This window comes from Bubalus bubalis, chromosome 5, assembly GCF_019923935.1.
Source record: "Bubalus bubalis isolate 160015118507 breed Murrah chromosome 5, NDDB_SH_1, whole genome shotgun sequence".
NCBI lineage: Eukaryota > Metazoa > Chordata > Mammalia > Artiodactyla > Bovidae > Bubalus > Bubalus bubalis.
This window is the reverse complement of record NC_059161.1, coordinates 35,625,846-35,643,327: the sequence shown is the minus strand read 5'-3', so window position 1 is coordinate 35,643,327 and position 17,482 is coordinate 35,625,846. Positions and strand designations below refer to the sequence as shown.

The 17,482-nt window shown below is 44.6% G+C and overlaps 1 protein-coding gene across 1 annotated transcript; it reads right to left on the bottom strand.

Moving 5' to 3' along the window:
* Positions 1-256: 256 nt before the first annotated feature.
* Positions 257-17,165, bottom strand: PARK7 (Parkinsonism associated deglycase). Its single transcript, XM_006076671.3, has 7 exons — positions 17,011-17,165; positions 15,950-16,111; positions 14,277-14,378; positions 12,403-12,462; positions 11,482-11,551; positions 6,614-6,700; positions 257-637 (listed from the first exon to the last, which is right to left on the bottom strand). The coding sequence occupies exons 2-7, from the start codon at positions 16,037-16,039 to the stop codon at positions 477-479; spliced, it is 570 nt and encodes a 189-aa protein (XP_006076733.1). The 5' UTR covers positions 16,040-16,111; positions 17,011-17,165; the 3' UTR covers positions 257-476.
* Positions 17,166-17,482: the final 317 nt, after the last annotated feature.

The following is a 17,482-nucleotide window of genomic DNA, read 5'->3' as shown; positions in this document are numbered from 1 at the left end:
GAAGAACCTGCCTGCAATGGAGGAGACTGGAGTTCGATCCCTGGGTCAGGAAGATTCCCTGGAGAAGGGCACAGCAACCCACTCCAGTATTCTTGCCTGGAGAATCCCATGGGCAGAGGAGCCAGGCTGGCTTTAGTCCATGAGGTTGCAAAAAGCTGGACATGACTGAACAGTAGTTACGAGCTGCAGACGAAGCTGATACCACTTGGTTTCATACAAGAATACAGAGACCAGAGAGAAAAGAAGGAACAGTTGGTAGTTTGCTAAATGCCCTATTTATTTTGCAATCAAGGTTCAGAAATGAGGGGATATAACTGGAATCTGCATAGCTGTCATGTCAGAGCCACAAATGGATGGGGAGGGAGTGAGGAGGATGGCTTCTCTGCACAGTGACCGCCCCCCCTTTTAGAAGTGAACACAACGAGGCTGGATTACAAATGGCCTGTCTCTCTGACCCATCATCAAGCCTCTCCACTTTAATCTTTAAGAACCAGCGGGGCCTTCACTTGGTCGGCCACCTCCTTGCCGACCAGCACCTCGACGATCTTCAGAGCAAACTCAAAGCTGGTTCCTGGCCCCCGGCTGGTAAGGATCAGGCCATCCTTTTCCACACGGTTCTCGGAGTAGCTGTAATGACCTGGGAAATAAAAACAAAGAAGGGTTACATCCTCATGGGCTATGTAGGACAGCCATGAACACCACTCGACACTTCCATTCCCTTACCACACACTACTGCCTCACAAAAATGAAAACACAAATGAGCCAAAATTTAAAAAAAAGCAAAAGCTCACAACACCAACACTGTAGCCAGTCACTCATAACTCTATTAGGCACCCCCAGCTCTCAGAACACAGCAGGACAGAAAGGGAGAGGGTTTCTCTGAATCCCCTTTCCTGCCTAAGCACAGACTGTCCAAAAGGAACACAGCTATCAGAAATCCCCTCCGGGAAGTTCCATCAATCAGAAGAGAAAACCTGGAGCTGATACCACACCCAGACAAACCTTGTCACAAACTATCATTCCTCCCATCTACTCTTCAAAGGGCCCCTTCATCTTTCTGAAAAGCCAATTACCTTCCCCAGAGAGGCCTGTCTCCCCTTTCCCTATTAAGATGGAATTCAAGCCAGAATTCTAAACCACCTCAGGGAGTTACTCATTTTCCCCTGGGGCTCTTCCATGTAAACATGAGTTCTAGTGCTTAGCTGCTTAGCTGTGCCTGACTCTGCGACCCCATGGCCTGTAGCCTGCCAGGCCTCCGCTGTAGCCTCCACAGCCCCCAGTGAGGTCTCCTGCATTGGCAGGCGGATTCTTTACCACTAGCACCACCTGGGAAGCCCAAACATAAAGTATACATGTTAATAAACTTTGTTCTTCTCCGGTCAACCTGTCTCCTGTAACAAGGGTCTCAACTAAGAACTCAGAAGGATACAAGGGAAAATTACTTTTCCTTTCCTATAAAATGCTGGAGGAAGGGGGATGTAGGGGAACCAGTGCTGAAGGCAGAAACGAGCTGTAATATACAGACCCCCTGGGTGATGCACACTTTCTGCTGCCTCCAAAGCAAATAAGCAGAAACCACGCACAATGTGTCATGGGTGGGGAGAGAGAGGTGCAAGTGGGGAGAAACCTACTTTCTCATCAGGCACTGCCTGCTTTCGGAGGCCACAGCTGGCTGTATCTTTGCAAATGTAATAAGAAAACAGGCTGCTCCTATATTCGCATGAAGTAAACACTACCACCTCTGAGGAGATCTGAGGGCTCAAAGCTGGGATTCCCTGAACCACCCCGCACCCTCACATTCCACATCAGACGGTCACCAAACCCTCCCACTGCACAAGCACCAGGCCCGAACTCCTCACATGCAGCAGCACCCCATGTGGCCTGGCCCCATGACCCCACAGCTGCCCTCAGGGCCCACTCTCCCGCCTGAAGCTTGCAGCTCTGCTACAGAAGGCACTGTAGTCTTTCTGGCCCTGGAGGAGCTGCCCAGGCTGCTCCCTCTGCCCAGAAAGCTCCTCTCAGAAACTCACTCCTTTGAATTCAGCACGGACCCCTCTCTCACCAGGACCCCCAGATCACTCAATCATGCACCCTCCCAGCACCCAGGAAACCATCTGGCTCCTATTTACCTCTGGTCTGTGAAATGCTGAGCCCTCACCTACCCGTCCGGTCTAGAACGCTAATGGCACCAGGGAGGTACTCCCAAGTGTCAGGTGAAGGAAAGATCGAATGAACACTCCCTGCCTGCTGCCTCAATGCAGGACCTCTGCGTGCAGAGTCCCCCTTCCTCCTGCCTTTCCCTCCACTCTCAGCGCCACCAAACAGGGCACGTTCCACAGTGTAAACCAGAGCATATCCAGGTGCCCCCATGAGAAGCCTTCACCACTTTCTCTGGCACCTTGAAGTGACCCTCAACTCCACATCATGGTATACAAGCCCTGAGGCCCAGCCTGTGCACAAAGACAGGGCAGAAAGAAGCAGAGGGGAGACAAAAAAGAACCCACGGGAGTAAACAGCGACCTGGATGGGACAGATGCCACGGTGAGGACATGGAGGCCCGAGGTGTGTCTTGGAGATAAGATGCCCAGACCCTGCAGAGGGACTGGACGTGGGGAGACACCAATGAGGACTCCCGGCCGCCTGGCTGCATGGTGACACTGCTCAATGACAGGACATGATGGACTAATAGATTCAGGGCCGGGGTCAAAAGCCCACAAGGGTCCTCTATGCAATCCTGCCCCATCTGGTCCCTGCAGGCAGAGTTGGGCCTGCAGCACTGCACGACCTCTGCCCCCTCCCCCTCTGAGGAGCCCCGAGAACATGGCTTGATCTTGTCCCCTTCTCTGTCCCCAGAGCCCAAAGAGCTCAGGAAATGCTTGTTTGATGCTCACACAGAACAGTGCACCTGAGCAAGATGCTCCTGCTGCACCAGCAAGCTTTAGAGACCATGTCCTAAGGAACCCGTCCTCTCCCAGGGATGAACACCACTGCCCTGCTTCAGGGCTTCCTCTCCTCATTACAAATCAAGTCGCCAGTGAAACAACAGACGACAATCCGGAAGCGCTCTCCCAGTTACCCTTCTACAGAAGAAACGGGGATCCCTGGTCTGCAGGGGAGCGGTTTTCCTAAGCTAACCTTGTATACTGTTGGTTAGAGATCATCCCAAGTGCTGAAGTAGAGAACCCAGAGCCAGGATGGACACCAAGACACAGGCAGTGAAGGCAAGGCTCTGAACGATTCAGGTAACAACCTCTTTGTGGGTAAAATACTACACATATGGCTTACACTGGTTAAAAATGTTTAAAAATTCCAGTTCTTCTCAAAAATCTCAGCCAGGAAGAGCTAAAGGTCTGCTTACAGACCACCTCCACCTAGCGGTGAAGACGGAGAAAAACGACACCTGCGCGCCAGTCCATTCCTGGTCAACCTGCAGGAGGTGTTCATTCCTTTTTACCTTTAAGCAAACACCCCAAAGCCTCTCTCAAAGCCCAGAGACGAAGCAACGGGGGAGGCTAGGGGCCACAGGGTAGTAACCAACAGCCGCTTTCACCTGCACACCCTCACCTTCGTGGTCTGGGAGCCCCCGAGACACGGTGGCCCAGACAGCCCTAGATCATTACTATCCAGCCCTTCCAGGAAAAGCCACTGACCCCTGAGCACATCAGCTCAGGTATCAGTCTGCCAGATTCAAACCTCAGTCTGCTAGTTAGCAGCTGTCTGACCTCCCTGTTTTTCTCTTCTGTAAAATGGGCATGATGCCAACCCAACAGGTTGAGCCTGGCAATAGCAGTCCGTCCACTCTGCATCCCCAGCACTCAGCCAGAGCCAGGCAGAGCCAGGCACTGACTGGTGGGCCCTCTGACACAGCTTCAGTGACCCACAGACGTCCAGGTGTGTCACACACACTGCCTCACGGAGCCCGTCAATAGCCCCGAGAGGCAGGAGCTACCTATGGTCCTCCTCAGGTGACAGATGGGGAAACCGAGGCCCAGCGAGCTTACAGGACCAGCCCTTGGGGGCAGGGAGGGGTGGGGCTGGAGCCACATTGGAGTCACCTGCTCCGGAGTCCCTGCTCGTCCCTGGGAGCCGGCATCCAACCGCTCAGTAAACCACACAAATGAGAACTGAACAAATCTTTGAAGTCACCCCTTCTTTATTTTAAAGCTGAGAAATGGAAACACTCTGTCCTTCAGATTGGATGGCTTATGTGAGTAAAAAATATCACACTGCTCTTAATTTGAAGTTCACGATGAGGACAAGCAGAAGGGCCTCCTCACCCAGGAAGTGATTACAGCTCCACTTCTCAGAATGCAGACACTGCAAATGTCTTTTTCTTACAAGAGGCCTTGCTGACTGAACCCAACGCCTGGTGACTTCAGTGTGTGTGGGCCTCATGTGGACAGACACGGGGCCCCAGTTCCGGACCAACTCAGGCAAGCGGCCTGTTTCTTCGTTGGTGAAGTCCATACGTGCCTTACTGGGTACCTGGGCTGCCAGGCTCGAGATAACACATGTGAACGTGCCCTGTAAGTGCCCAAGAGTCAACAACCTCATATTCTTCTATTTCTGATCAGCCTCGTCTTCCTGAGGTGTTACGAGGAAAGAGCCACAGAGATACACGAGCAGATAACGGGGAACATGTTCCACTCATTTCTTCCTTCTCACGAGTCGTTACTGCTAAAGGAAGCCTGATTCTGCTCTTTCTGACCCTCCAAAACCCCATTAGCTCCAAGTAAACTAAACCCCTAAATTAAAAAATGCCCAGAAGTCAGAGCCTTAAAAAAAAAAAATCAATTTTCACATAGATGGTTTTACTGACAATTTATCTATCAACCAGAAAACAACTATAGATTTTTCAAAAAAAAACATCAATACTACCTTGGATCAAATCTAAGAATATGCAGAATGTCCAACACCAAGAGTGAACCCTAAGGTAAACTATGGACTTTGGGTGGTGATGACGTGTCAGTGCAGGTCCATCGACTGTTACAAAGGTACCGTCTTGGGGGGAAAGGAAGTGGATGGGGAGGGAGGTGGGGATGGGGGCACAGAGGGTTTATGGAAACTCTGTACTCTTTGCTTAATTTTGCTGTGAACCTAACACTCCTTTAAAACATAAGGTCTGTTGGTTTACAAGGCAGTAAAATGAAAACTGCATCACTTTACTTTCCTATGAAAGGATGAACGAAGAAAGAACATGAATTTCCCTCCTTCTAGTTCAGAGGAAGTCCAGAGCAGAACTGATACAGCGAGAAAATCTATCAGTGGCACAGCTATTTTCAAATCTGCTCTTGACATTATCAGTCTTTTGATGTAGCCACTGGCTGATGGTTAGCGGGTGTTTTCAATGGAGCTGGTCACCCAGTCTCCCCACTGGTTAAACGCCAGCTGAGCCACTTATGATTTCTAAGTGGGAATTTCTGATTCCCTTGTACATATCCACACCCAGTGTGACGTCCCTTTCTCTATACAGGTTTTGGTCTCTGCTCCCTTCGATATGCATGCCAGGCATAGGTGGCAGAGGAAGACACTTCCTGGCTGGTGCTCTGAACCACACACCAAGAAGCACTGTTTCTGAGGCAGCATCCATCATGACACAGCTGCACATCCAGGGGCACAGTGACCCTGCTGTGCCCCTAACTATACACTGCCTCATAATTTGAAATTTGATGCATTTTTAAATTTGGTGCACATGTCTCTTCAAGATATTAACCCCTGGAGGGCAGAGACAACGACATGCGTTTTTAAAAACATAACCTCCAAGTACCAAGTAACATTAGAGAAATGATAAGTTAGGGGAGAAGAAAGGTATAATGTTAGGTTTGAAAAGCAAGCTGCAGAACATATTTAGTAGCTCTCATTTGAGTAAAAACATTAAACTACAAAGGATAATGAGTATGTGCAGAGAAAATTCTACAGGATTTTATTTTTACATTTTTAATTCTACAGGATTTTAATTTTACATTTTTAATTCTACAGAGTTACACAGGGAACCTAACAGAAGTTACCTCTGAAAAGTAGAAAGGAGGTAGGCAAGTCAGAGAGAAGCGAATCATTTACCTTTACTTCATTCCTTTCTGTACTGCTTGTTTTGTTTTTTTTCTTTTTTTACCATGAATAGAAAATTGTTTTTATAAAAATAAATGCATAAAAGTTAAATGTCTGGCTGATATTAATATTTACAAGGGAACCTGTCAATGAAGGAGCAGGCCTCCTCTGCAGGAAGGGAGCAATGTCCATTTTACTCTGGACTGTGGGCAAAAGGGCACCCTCTGAAATTGCCACCAAGGTTTAAATTTTATCCTCAGACTGCTGGCAAAGTATTTAGCAAACTAGTTAAACTGGCATTTGCAACCACTTCAATCTGTGACCACGAGGAACCCGGCTGGCCTTTGGCTCAGCCCCTGTACCCTGTTAGGCAACCTGCACACAGAGACCCACCCCATTAGCCGGTCTTTCTCATTAAAACACTTGCAAAGAAAGTGAGGAACACATCACACCCCAACCCACAGAGAACCCCTATGTACAAAATATCTTCCAAGTGGGAGACAACGTTGCACCACAGCTTTCTGAGTAGGTCTTTCTGCACGTTAGAACGCAAGCATGTACTTACTTCCGTTCATCATTTTGTCTTTAGCAAGTGGGTGTGTTGTAACTTTGCTTCCAAAACCTATTTCATGAGCCAGCAGAGCTGTAGGACCTAAAAAGATGAATAAAGAGATTTAAGTGCGTACACAGAAAAACCCATGTTTTAAAAACTGCAGCAACAAGAGCATTCTTTGAATCAGGGGGCTCTTACCTAAAAATATACTTATGATTCTGAAACTAAACACTTACTAGTATGAGAGGTAAAGTATGTTTATAATTAACCATCTGCAGAACACGTGTGGCAAAAATGTACAAACTCAAAACACTTCAATAACCACTTAATCAGAAAGATTTACCTTTATACCTAAGGAGCAAACAGATAAACAAACCATGCCCCCTCAAGGAACAGTCTGCAAGTGTACCAGGGGTACAAAGACTGGGAGACCACCAAGGGTTAAACGTCTTGCCTCTTTGCAAATGGAAGACTTAGTTATACATTGATCGCAACCAGCATGCTCTGAACCTCTGGGCTTGACTGCTATTTCATGGACTAATTTTACTTTTCTACTTGAAAATGAAAGATAAGCACTCACCCATCTACCCAAATGTATCAGGTGGCATATATTAAATGAATATATTAAACTGAATGTGACATTTTCCCAGCCCCACAGGAGACACCCATGAAATGCCTACATGGCTGAGACACAGAGGCGTTGGCGTTTCTTTCTTACAACCACGCACTGAAGAGACGAGTACAGCACAAATGTCCACTGTGGTCCTCTACACTGTCTCTCTTAAGATGAAGGTTAAAAAAAAAAATGCAGGTGCCAACTTGAGACTTTAATGAGTGGTCAACTTTACTGATAAATCATTTTGTAACAATTCTCAAATAGAGACTAAAATCAGAAAGATTTCTTACTTTTTGTTATTTTAAATCTATTTTTTTTAAAAAAGGAGTCCCTCTACCTTTTTTCTCTAAGTCACCAAAAATTAAAAAAAACAAAGAAAAACTTTCTAACACCTCATGTCAAACCTAAAAAACTTCAGAAGAACACTGTGACCTTCTAAATGGTTAGGGCACTTCAGCTAAGGTCCCAAGACAGACTCGTGCACTTCAGCTCCAGCAAACCCAAGCAAACCCTTGCTCTTCTGACCTTTCATATTTCAACACGGTTCCAAGGAAAAAGTAGTTACATAAACAGACCTACAGGCAACTCAAGATCTTAGCAGCTACTAACAGGAAGATCGAACAAGTATCATCTAATTACATAAGCTGTCGGTCTAACATCAAGTGTTGGTTTTAGACCAAGTCCTCATTTATAACTTACATCAAAAGTCTCTTAAACATGCCTGATGTCGCCTCCCTCCTTACTTGTATTCTGTATACAAGAGCTGTGTTTGGAAGCAAATTTTAAAAGTCTGTCATAATTATCACTCAATTTTATTTGAACGGATTCATTATCTTTCTTATTTTGTAAGATCTTAAGAAACAATCATTTTCTCCAATACATTTTAGAGCAAATTTCAAGAGATGATGGATCATACTTGAGGACAGTGGTCATATGGTGAGTTAGGAATTTTTAGGTTGCTCCCTCCAGGTGATAAAATTGTTACCTATAATGATGTTAATAAATGTATGGTAAATTCAAAATTATGGCTTTCTGGGCATGAGAACCCTAGTCGGGGGCTTCCCTGGTGGCTCAGGGGTAAGGACTCCACCTACCACTTCAGGAGGCACAGGTTCCATCCCAGATCTGGGAAGATCCCACATGCCACAGAGCAGCTGAGTCAGTGCACAACTACTGAGCCTGTGCTCTAGAGCCCGAGAACCACAACTACCGAGCCCACGTGAGTCCACGTGCCCAACTACTGAAGCCCAGGGCCTGTGCTCCACAACGAGAAGCCACCGCAATAAGAAGCCTGTGCACCACAACCAAGAGTAGTCCCAGCACACAGTCAAAAGTAAATAGATTATATATATATATATAAGTACATAAGGGTCCAGCTCTGCGCTGGGAGCAGAGGGCACAGTGGACAGAATCACCCTGGGAGGACCAGAGGGAAAGTCAACAGTGCCACCATGTGGTTCCTTATGGAAAGGGTCCTAACCTCTCCAGGCCTCCCAGAGCTTGAGCCTGTACCTGAAGCCCAGCACCTGCCAACTGGCTTCCATACCCCTCATGCCTCCCCCTCTCCCCCAATCTCATTTTATTTCTCCAGAAAGCCTCCCTTCCAGGTTCTTTCTCTCGCTTTCACTCAGTATTAGGGGTTAAGCTAACATTCCTTCAGTTCAGTAAACTGTTCCCAACCCCTAAGTGTAAGCTTCATCTTGCTCTCATCTACTGATTGAAACATCTGAATCTCTGCCATTGCTTGTTCCAATCTCTCCTCAACACACGATCACGCTTCTCTCGTCTTCTGCAGCACCCAGCAGATCAGTGCAGGACATTCAACCAGACGACATGTTACCAGCGCCGTTTACTTTACAGCACGGATGTAAATGATAAGGGCTGCATGTCTCAACAGCCTGGGAGTCAATCTTGCCTCAGCACAACACTGGGAACCAGAAGCAGCTCAGGATTCTGCTACCTCAGTGACACAAAATGACAAACTGACATGTGATTTTTTATTTTCAGCAGTCCTAAGGGAACAAACCCAACGCAAACCCTTCCTTTTTTTCTTTGGTCTAAGCACTAAGCACTAAGAATGCGACAGAGGTGAGGGGTCAGCGTGTGGGGTGGGGTGGGGTGGGGTGAGGTGGGGTGAGGGTGGACTGGACTAAGTCCATATTCAACTAATACCACCTATGTCCTCCTCCTTCTTAGTATCTTCTGCTTCCGTTAGGTCCATACCGTTTTTGTCCTTTATTATGGCCATCTTTGCATGAAATGTTCCCTTGGTATTGCTAATCTTCTTGAAGAGCTCTCTAGAAGAAAAGCTAATACCAACCTAGACAGCATATTAAAAAGCACAGACATTACTTTGCTGACAAAGGTCCATCTAGTCAAAGCTATGGTTTTTCCAGTAGTCATATATGGATGTGAGAGTTGGACCATAAAGAAAGCTGAGTGCTGAAGAACTGATGCTTTTGAACTGTGATGTTGGAGAAGACTCTTGAGAGTCCCTTGGACAGCAAACCAGTCAATCCTAAAGGAAATCAGTCCTGAATATTCACTGGAAAGACTGATGCTGAAGCTGAAACTCCAATACTTTGGTCACCTACTGCAAAGAACTGACTCACTGGAAAAGACCCTGATGCTGGGAAAGATTGAAGTCAGAAGATGGGAACAACAGAGGATGAGATGGTTGGATGGCATCATCGACTCAATGGACATGACTGAGTTGGAGCAAGCTCTGGGAGCTGGTGATGAACAGGGAAGACTGGCGTGCTAGAGTCCATGGGGTCGCAAAGAATTGGACATGACTGAGTGACTGAACTAACTGATGTCTTCCTCCTTAAGGAGCAGTGCAGCTACTTGGGCTTCAGTGTCTTTTAGCAGAGAAATCCTTAAGCCACAAGGGCAGGTCAGAGGTCAGTACTGACTGGAACCCAAAGATGAGGACTGCCAGGTGGATGCCCCTCAGTCCTTCCTAGTCTCTTACTCGGGGGTTCTCAAACACTCAAGTCTTAGGGTCCCTTTAGCTATTAGTGTGAGTTATATTTATCAGTAACTGCCATGCCAGAAATTAAAACTTGAAAGGTTTATGAGCTAAGAACACTCAGCACACAAGCCATGCCTGAATGATGCCACTGTCATTCTCTGATGTAATTCCTATCAGAATTAAAAGCAGAAAGGCAAATAATGTGTGAGCAGTATCTGCTCTGCCCTTACAAACCCTCTGGAAAGACTGTGAGAACGATTGCTCTAAGGCACAGTCCCCAGACCCCCAGCCTATGACTAAAAGTCTACCGTATTGAACAAAATATCGTGTCATTTTGTCTAACCATCCATTCATTTGCTTATCTGTTCTCTTGATAAGACATTTAATGAAGACCTATGAATAAGGAAAGTGAAAGTGAAGTCGCTCAGTCATGTCCGACTCTTTGTGACCCCATGGACACCAGGCTTCTCCGTCCATGGGATTTTCTAGGCAAAAGTACTGGAGTGGGTTGCCATTTCCTTCTCCAGAGACTCTTCCCGACCCAGGGATCGAACCCAGGTCTCCCGCGTTGTAGACAGATGCTTTACCATCTGAGCCACAGGCACCTGCCAAAATTACACTATGAAAAAAATGGAAGATGGTGGAATATCATCTATTAGAGCAAAAAGAATGGACTTTAAAATGGTATCAAAAACCAAAGGACTGATATTACTAGGTCTCAAAGATGTGAGGACCCCTGCAAAGCACCACCATCCTTACTCTGAATCATGTGGCAGAGAACATACAGTACCTCACACTTGGAGCTGAACACTGAGGATCAGGTGGGAAGCCCCCGTGGCAAGCTCAGGGCAGATCTGTGATTGTTAACGCTGGCCTGATTCTTGCTGACCTTGTCCTGGCAGAAGTCCTCTCTGGCACTGGGACTGGCTGTAACAACTGTTTATTGAATTCCAGAGGGGCCTTGCTTTCCTCCAGGTCCATCATACACAGAAAACAACAGGTTCCACAGAATGCACACCAAAGGCAGGGAGAGGCAGAAAACGGAGTAACTGCAGTCACTTCTGACATGATACCAACCTCATGCCCCCAACTAAACACACCGACACAGAAGCCCTTCATGCTTCAGGAAGTGGAAGAAGTACTGGGAACACAACCTTGTACTCAGAGACAATCCTGTCATGTGTTTTTTGAAGCAAGCTGCTGCAATTCACGAGGTCACAAGAGTCGGACACGACTGAGAGACTGAACTGAACTGAAGACACCCTTGGACAGGGGCCGGCCTGAGGTTACCTGCACAGATGGCAGCGATGAGGCCCTTCCTCTTCTCTTGTTCCTTCAGTATCTCCTTCACAGCAGCGGACTAGTCAGAGAACCAAAGTACATCAAGTTGTCATTAAGCTGCAGCCAATCCTGGCTAGAAACTTTGGTAGAATCTGGTTTTAGCTTAACCACAACATCTTCCATCTGTTTTTCAACAACATTGCTAAATCATCAATATGAAAACTATCAAATTCATACTATTTCTACAGGCTTAAACCCAACCACAACGTTTATACAGAAAAGGGTACCCTCTCTTTAAAGATGTTTAAAGATAACTATTTCCCTTGGGCATGCTAACCTTTGCCATCTTGTACTCTAGGGATACAGCAAAGAGGAAAGGTGCTGTTTGGGGTTTTTTTTTCAGATAGCAAAGTGAGGAGAGTGCCCCAAGGTCCCAAATGACTGACTTGATCTGGTTCATGAGTTTCTGTCTCATGAAGTCCCTGACCCTCTCATCTCCTTTTCTCTTCCCTCCTGCAGGCTGATGCTTCACATAACAGAAGAAGCAGTGGCTTCCTTATACCATTTCTCATTCAAGCTGGCAGCTCTAGGCCCCTGCAATCTCCCTCACTCCAATGGCTGAATAGACAGCCAACCTCTTACCTTGCAACGCTTAACCCTTCACAAGCACAAAATAAATCATTCTGTTGCTATTGGAGGGGGGCAGTAATCTTACATTTGGACTCTATTCACAGAATCTATTCACAACTGTTCCACCAATTCTGCTTACTTCTACAGTAGATATTATTAGAAATGACTTTTTAAAAAATTAAGCTGGAACAATGTTTTGTTCATCTTTTCCTATTCTATTCACAGCCTCCTTCCTGAAATATTTTAATAACAAAAACAACAGAATACAAGATGTTGGAATACTCTCTTTACATACTTTACCTCGGATAAATTCTGTGCGCCCAGATTACCTCCTGGAAGAACCACCACATCATAAGGTCCCTGTAACAGTTTAAAAAATAAGAAAAGTGAAAATGTTTTATTTGAAATGTGCATTAAACAGTAACACATTCATATGTTAAATATGGTCACAGCAAAAATATTGTTCATAGAGAAAGTTAAATAAATCAAAGTGTTTCTCTACAATGGAATACTGTAACTAGCCAACAATGCAGAAAACCTCCATATACTAGTAACACGAAATGATGTCTGTGCTGCAGAATTCCAGGTGTAGCATGATCTCATTCTTGTAAAAACAATAAATGTATGTGAATGCATATGTGTGTGTCTACACCCCCCCCCATACATGTGTACAGTATAGATACTCATGGACAAAGGAAACTGCCAACTGATGCAGGGAGCAAGGAAGGGAAGAATGAGAAAGGGACATTAACAGTAACATGTGACTTTGTGTTTGTCTACATTGTACGGATTATTTTTCAACAAGAATGTACACAGTAATAAATTAAAAAAAAACTCTAGAAGGCACAAAAGAATGTTTTAACCTTAAGTAAAATGGAACTTGGGGTATTAAAACAAATGACACAATATTTTATTCTCTCAGATACTAAAACACCCTAGAAATCTAATGATTTCAAACTTGCTTAAATTATGAAATAGAAATCGATTTAATACAGTATCTTAAAATGTTAAAAAAGTTTTTTAAAAAATTTAGTCATTAAGCAAACAACAAAATGAAAATTACATTTTTACTCCAACATATACTATTTAGTTACTTTTAAAGACTATGAAATGTCCTATGTTGTTTCAAAGCCAAGCAAAACTTAAAATCTGTGAAGTATGAAAATTTCTTTCACTCCATTTAGAAACTGAACAATAAACAGACACAAAATGTAACCACTATTCCAGAACACCCAGACCCTACAGGACAAAAAAGATGAGGGAAGAAACACTTACTGCTACTCTCTCATTTTTAACCTCCTATTTAGAGATCCAACAACTACAAAATATCAACATTCTTAAACTTCACAATCTAGCACTGAGATATGTGAATTTATCAGAGAGGAATACATTTTTCTATGCTTTTGAGGAGAGCCAGGCACAGGGAATTCTACGCCCAGGCTCCTCATAGCACAGAAAAGCTGTCATGGGTGGTGATCTGCCCCACCCCTGCTCTAAGAGGGTGCACCCCACACTTCTATCACACTGGCCCCTGAAGCCTGAGCCCCGTGAAAGCGCAGGCTCAAGTGTCTGGTATGTGTGGGCAGGCATGCTTCTGAGGAAAGGGACCACAGCTCTTGATGGATTCCCAAAAGCGTTGGTCCCCCATAAAAGGAAGAACCTCAATTCTGAAGATACTGAAAAAATGACACAATTTAAGGAGAACTCACTCCTCCTTTAATCCAACCACAAATCAAGTATGAGTTGTTCCGTGTAAAATGAATCACATAACCCCACATCTGTGTCACTGATAAAGGAAAGATAAGAAGCAGCTTTCGAATAAAGGGTAAGAAATGAATGGGAAATGTGCAGGTAGGTGACTCTCATACTAAGTAATGTAGTTACAGAAGGAGGCAAGGCTGCCTGTATGAGCCAGAACACTAGTGATGGTGTCCTGCCCATCCACCCACACCAAGCACAGGAGGTCAGGGACCTGCTAGGTTCTGAGGATACAGAGTGGAAAAAGGCAAAGTTCTCCACTCCCCAGGACTTAATTTAGTGATGAAGACCTCTAAGCAAAGTAACTTTCTTAAAATAAGTCTGCGCTAATGACAGTTTTAGATGTAGTTAAGAGAGAGTTCAAGAAACTGATAAAGAAGCGGTAGGAAGAACAATTCCAAATCTAGAGAACAAACCTCTTTTTTTGCATCTTCCAGACTGGCATCAGGACAAATGACAACATCTCGGCTACACTGTACCGGGTCTTTTCCAGCCAGACCTGCAACGGTGACCTTAATCTAAGAGGAAGATGTCATCGTGATATTTAAGAACACTGAACATAAATTTAGAGTAACATTTTCACAACTGGCCTGTGTTTTAAAATAACCTGGCAGGAAATACGGCAACAAAACCATGCTGACTTTAGGCTATTAAGTTGGCTAAATATATTTAACCACTACATCTGTCCCAGTTTGTCTGACTGTATGAATTAAAGATGCTGTCTCAGTACCCCATCTGCTTAGCCTCCTTTCTTTTACAAGTGTTCTTGTCTGTGTGATAAATCATATGATCATCCTATCAATAAAACACCTTGCAAAGTTGCTGTTGCCATTTAATCCTCCTGGTATTTTCATAAGGTAGAAATGCAAGTTAAGACAATGAAATACTACTCCACTGCCCTGCAAAAATTCACAAAGTTGACAATACTGAGAACAATAGGAGTTTTCCTCACTGCTGGTGGGCCCACATATCAGTACTTTGGAGAGTCACTTGACAAAATCTAGTAACATCATATATGCAAGTAGTAATTCCTTTTAGGCTCAGAGCCTAGAAAAACTTTCATATCTTTAAACAAGAAAAACCTGCACAAGAATATTACAAATGTTCAGCTATAAGATAAATAAGGATTAGAAACTAATGTACAACAGGATAGGTACAATTAATACTGTTATGTGTAGCATGCAAAAGTTTTTAAGAGTAATTCCTAAGGGTCCTCATCTAGGAAAAAAAAATTTTTCTTCGTCTTTACTTTTGTATTGATACAAGATGACGGATATTCACTAAACTTATTGTGGTCATCATTTCATGATATATTTAAGTATGCTGTACACCTTCAACTTACACAATGCTATATGTTGATTATATCTCAATAAAACCAGAAAGACCAAAAAAAAAGTATTACAGCACTATAATGCTGTAAAACAATGCAATAGAGGAATGGAGACTGGGCATATTTCCATAGTGCAATATTAAGCAGCAATTTTAACTAAACCTTGCATCTACATTCTTTACTACAATGTGATTAGTTCACTTATTTAAATATTTGATTCACTCACTGCTTCTCTGCCTGTTTCTTCAACTGTAACAAGAGGTTGGCAATAACTCTTAGGGTGGTTTTAACGTTTTACAAATTAGTGTAAGTGCTTAGAATGGTATCCACCATTCAGTAAAGGCTACTTAAGCATTCACTATGGTTATGTGGGCGTATAAAGGTTTATAATACAGATATGCACAATGAGAACCACAGTCTAATGTTACTTTAGACATGCTTGGGCTGGATTCACATCACTGTGAGGAGAGCAGTTATTTCTGAGGCCAGAAAGGGAATTGAATTAGGGAAATAAAAAGAGCTTTGCAATGTTTATTCCTTTAAAGCATTTTTATCTTCAAGAAACAGGTCTGAAAAAAATATAGTAAAATGTTAACAATATTAAATTGCAGACAAGTAATTATTACACAGCCTCTGTACTGTTGCGTATGTTTGAAATATTTCAGAAAGAACATTCAACACTACTTTATCCAAAATTACTTATAAAAATCCAAAAATGCTTTCAAACGGAGGAGGGCTAAAAAACTTCGAGGGACTTACTCCAGCTCGTCTCATGACATCTACAGGGATAACCGTCTCCATTTCCTCTGCTCCTTTAGCCAGGATGACTAGAGCTCTTTTTGAAGCCATTTTTACCTTGTATTTATTAAAGACTCAATTAAAACAAGATTTTCAAGAACTTTCACTGCAACCGTAGAAGACCTAAAAACAAGATTAAGGAACACATTTAAGCAGAGTAACCAAGTGCTTCCCAGGGAAAAGACTTTGATAGGCAAACAAAATAAAACAGCATTTTTGGTTAATATTGACTTAAACAGAATTTCAGTTCCTGTTTTTTTGAGATGACATCACAGCAAGATTGCCAACACGTTGGTTACTGTTCAAATTTCATCACGTTTATAAAAATCGAATTTCTAATATATTGTAAATGAAGCTTTCCAAGACATAAGCACATAGGCCTTCCATTTCACACAATTCAGGGAGAGGGAAATACAAAGCCGCCTTTTTTCAAGTACTATTTCACAGAGAAAAGACTGAACTTCACGGATTAAAAAAAGAAATACTGTCTTTAGCAATTACCCCCTGATATTTTTGGAGGGGATTTTATTTTTTAGTTCCAGTAACTGCACTAAATTTTCGGGGGCGGTTAACAGTGTTACATATTTGAACACGGTTTAAAAAAAAAAAAAAAAAAAACGGAGAAAAATGGTAATTCCCCCACGCTACACTCAATCCTGATAGATTCTTCGCACTTAGCTCTCTCGTAAACGACGGCCGCTATGCCGGGGTCTGAATCGCTGTTAGCCTATTTTTCTGGACTTTGTTTCCCATGCAACACAGATTTTAGTAAACGATGTCAACAAACAACATTAATAGCTCCAAGCTGGTGCGATGTTATGCACGCCAATTCTAGGAGCTTCAGCGTTGCTACTACGCTGGCGAGCGAACGGCCCCCTCTGCGAACCCTGGGAGACCGCCTCCTCCTCAGACGCGGCTAGACGCCGGCCGGGTCCGCGCCGCTTCGGGGACCCTCTAGGGGTCCAGCGGGCGGCCCGTGCCCCGACGGCCTGAGCTTGCGCCGCGCTCCCCATGGCCCAGACCTGAACCTCGCCTCTCTTCCCACAGCCAGCCAGCCTCGGCCCGTTCCGTCAGCAATTCTGCGCCCGTGACGACTGGGCCAGTACCGCACTAAACCGGGACGCACGCAAGCACGCACGCGCGCCGTCAGGCTCGGCCTTTAGCCCCGCACTGCGCAGGCGCGCGCCGCCCTGCCTGGCTCCTCAGCCCCGCACTGCGCAGACCCACGTAGCTCGCCTCACGTGATGTCATATCCGGCCGAACTCACCTTGGGGAACGTGCGGTAGCTCCTGCCCTTCTGCGTGTAGATTGTACGCCTAGGCTTGATTCCATTTGAAACAACAAGCGAAAGCGGAGTCTTCTAAACTCACGCATTCTCCCGAAACCTCCCGCATCCGAGGGACGGCCCAGCGTGCCCCAGCGCGCGCTGAATTTAACCCGTTTTTCATGCCTGCAAGCCAGACGTTTTTCTCAGTGCTCGTCTGTAGAGCCGCG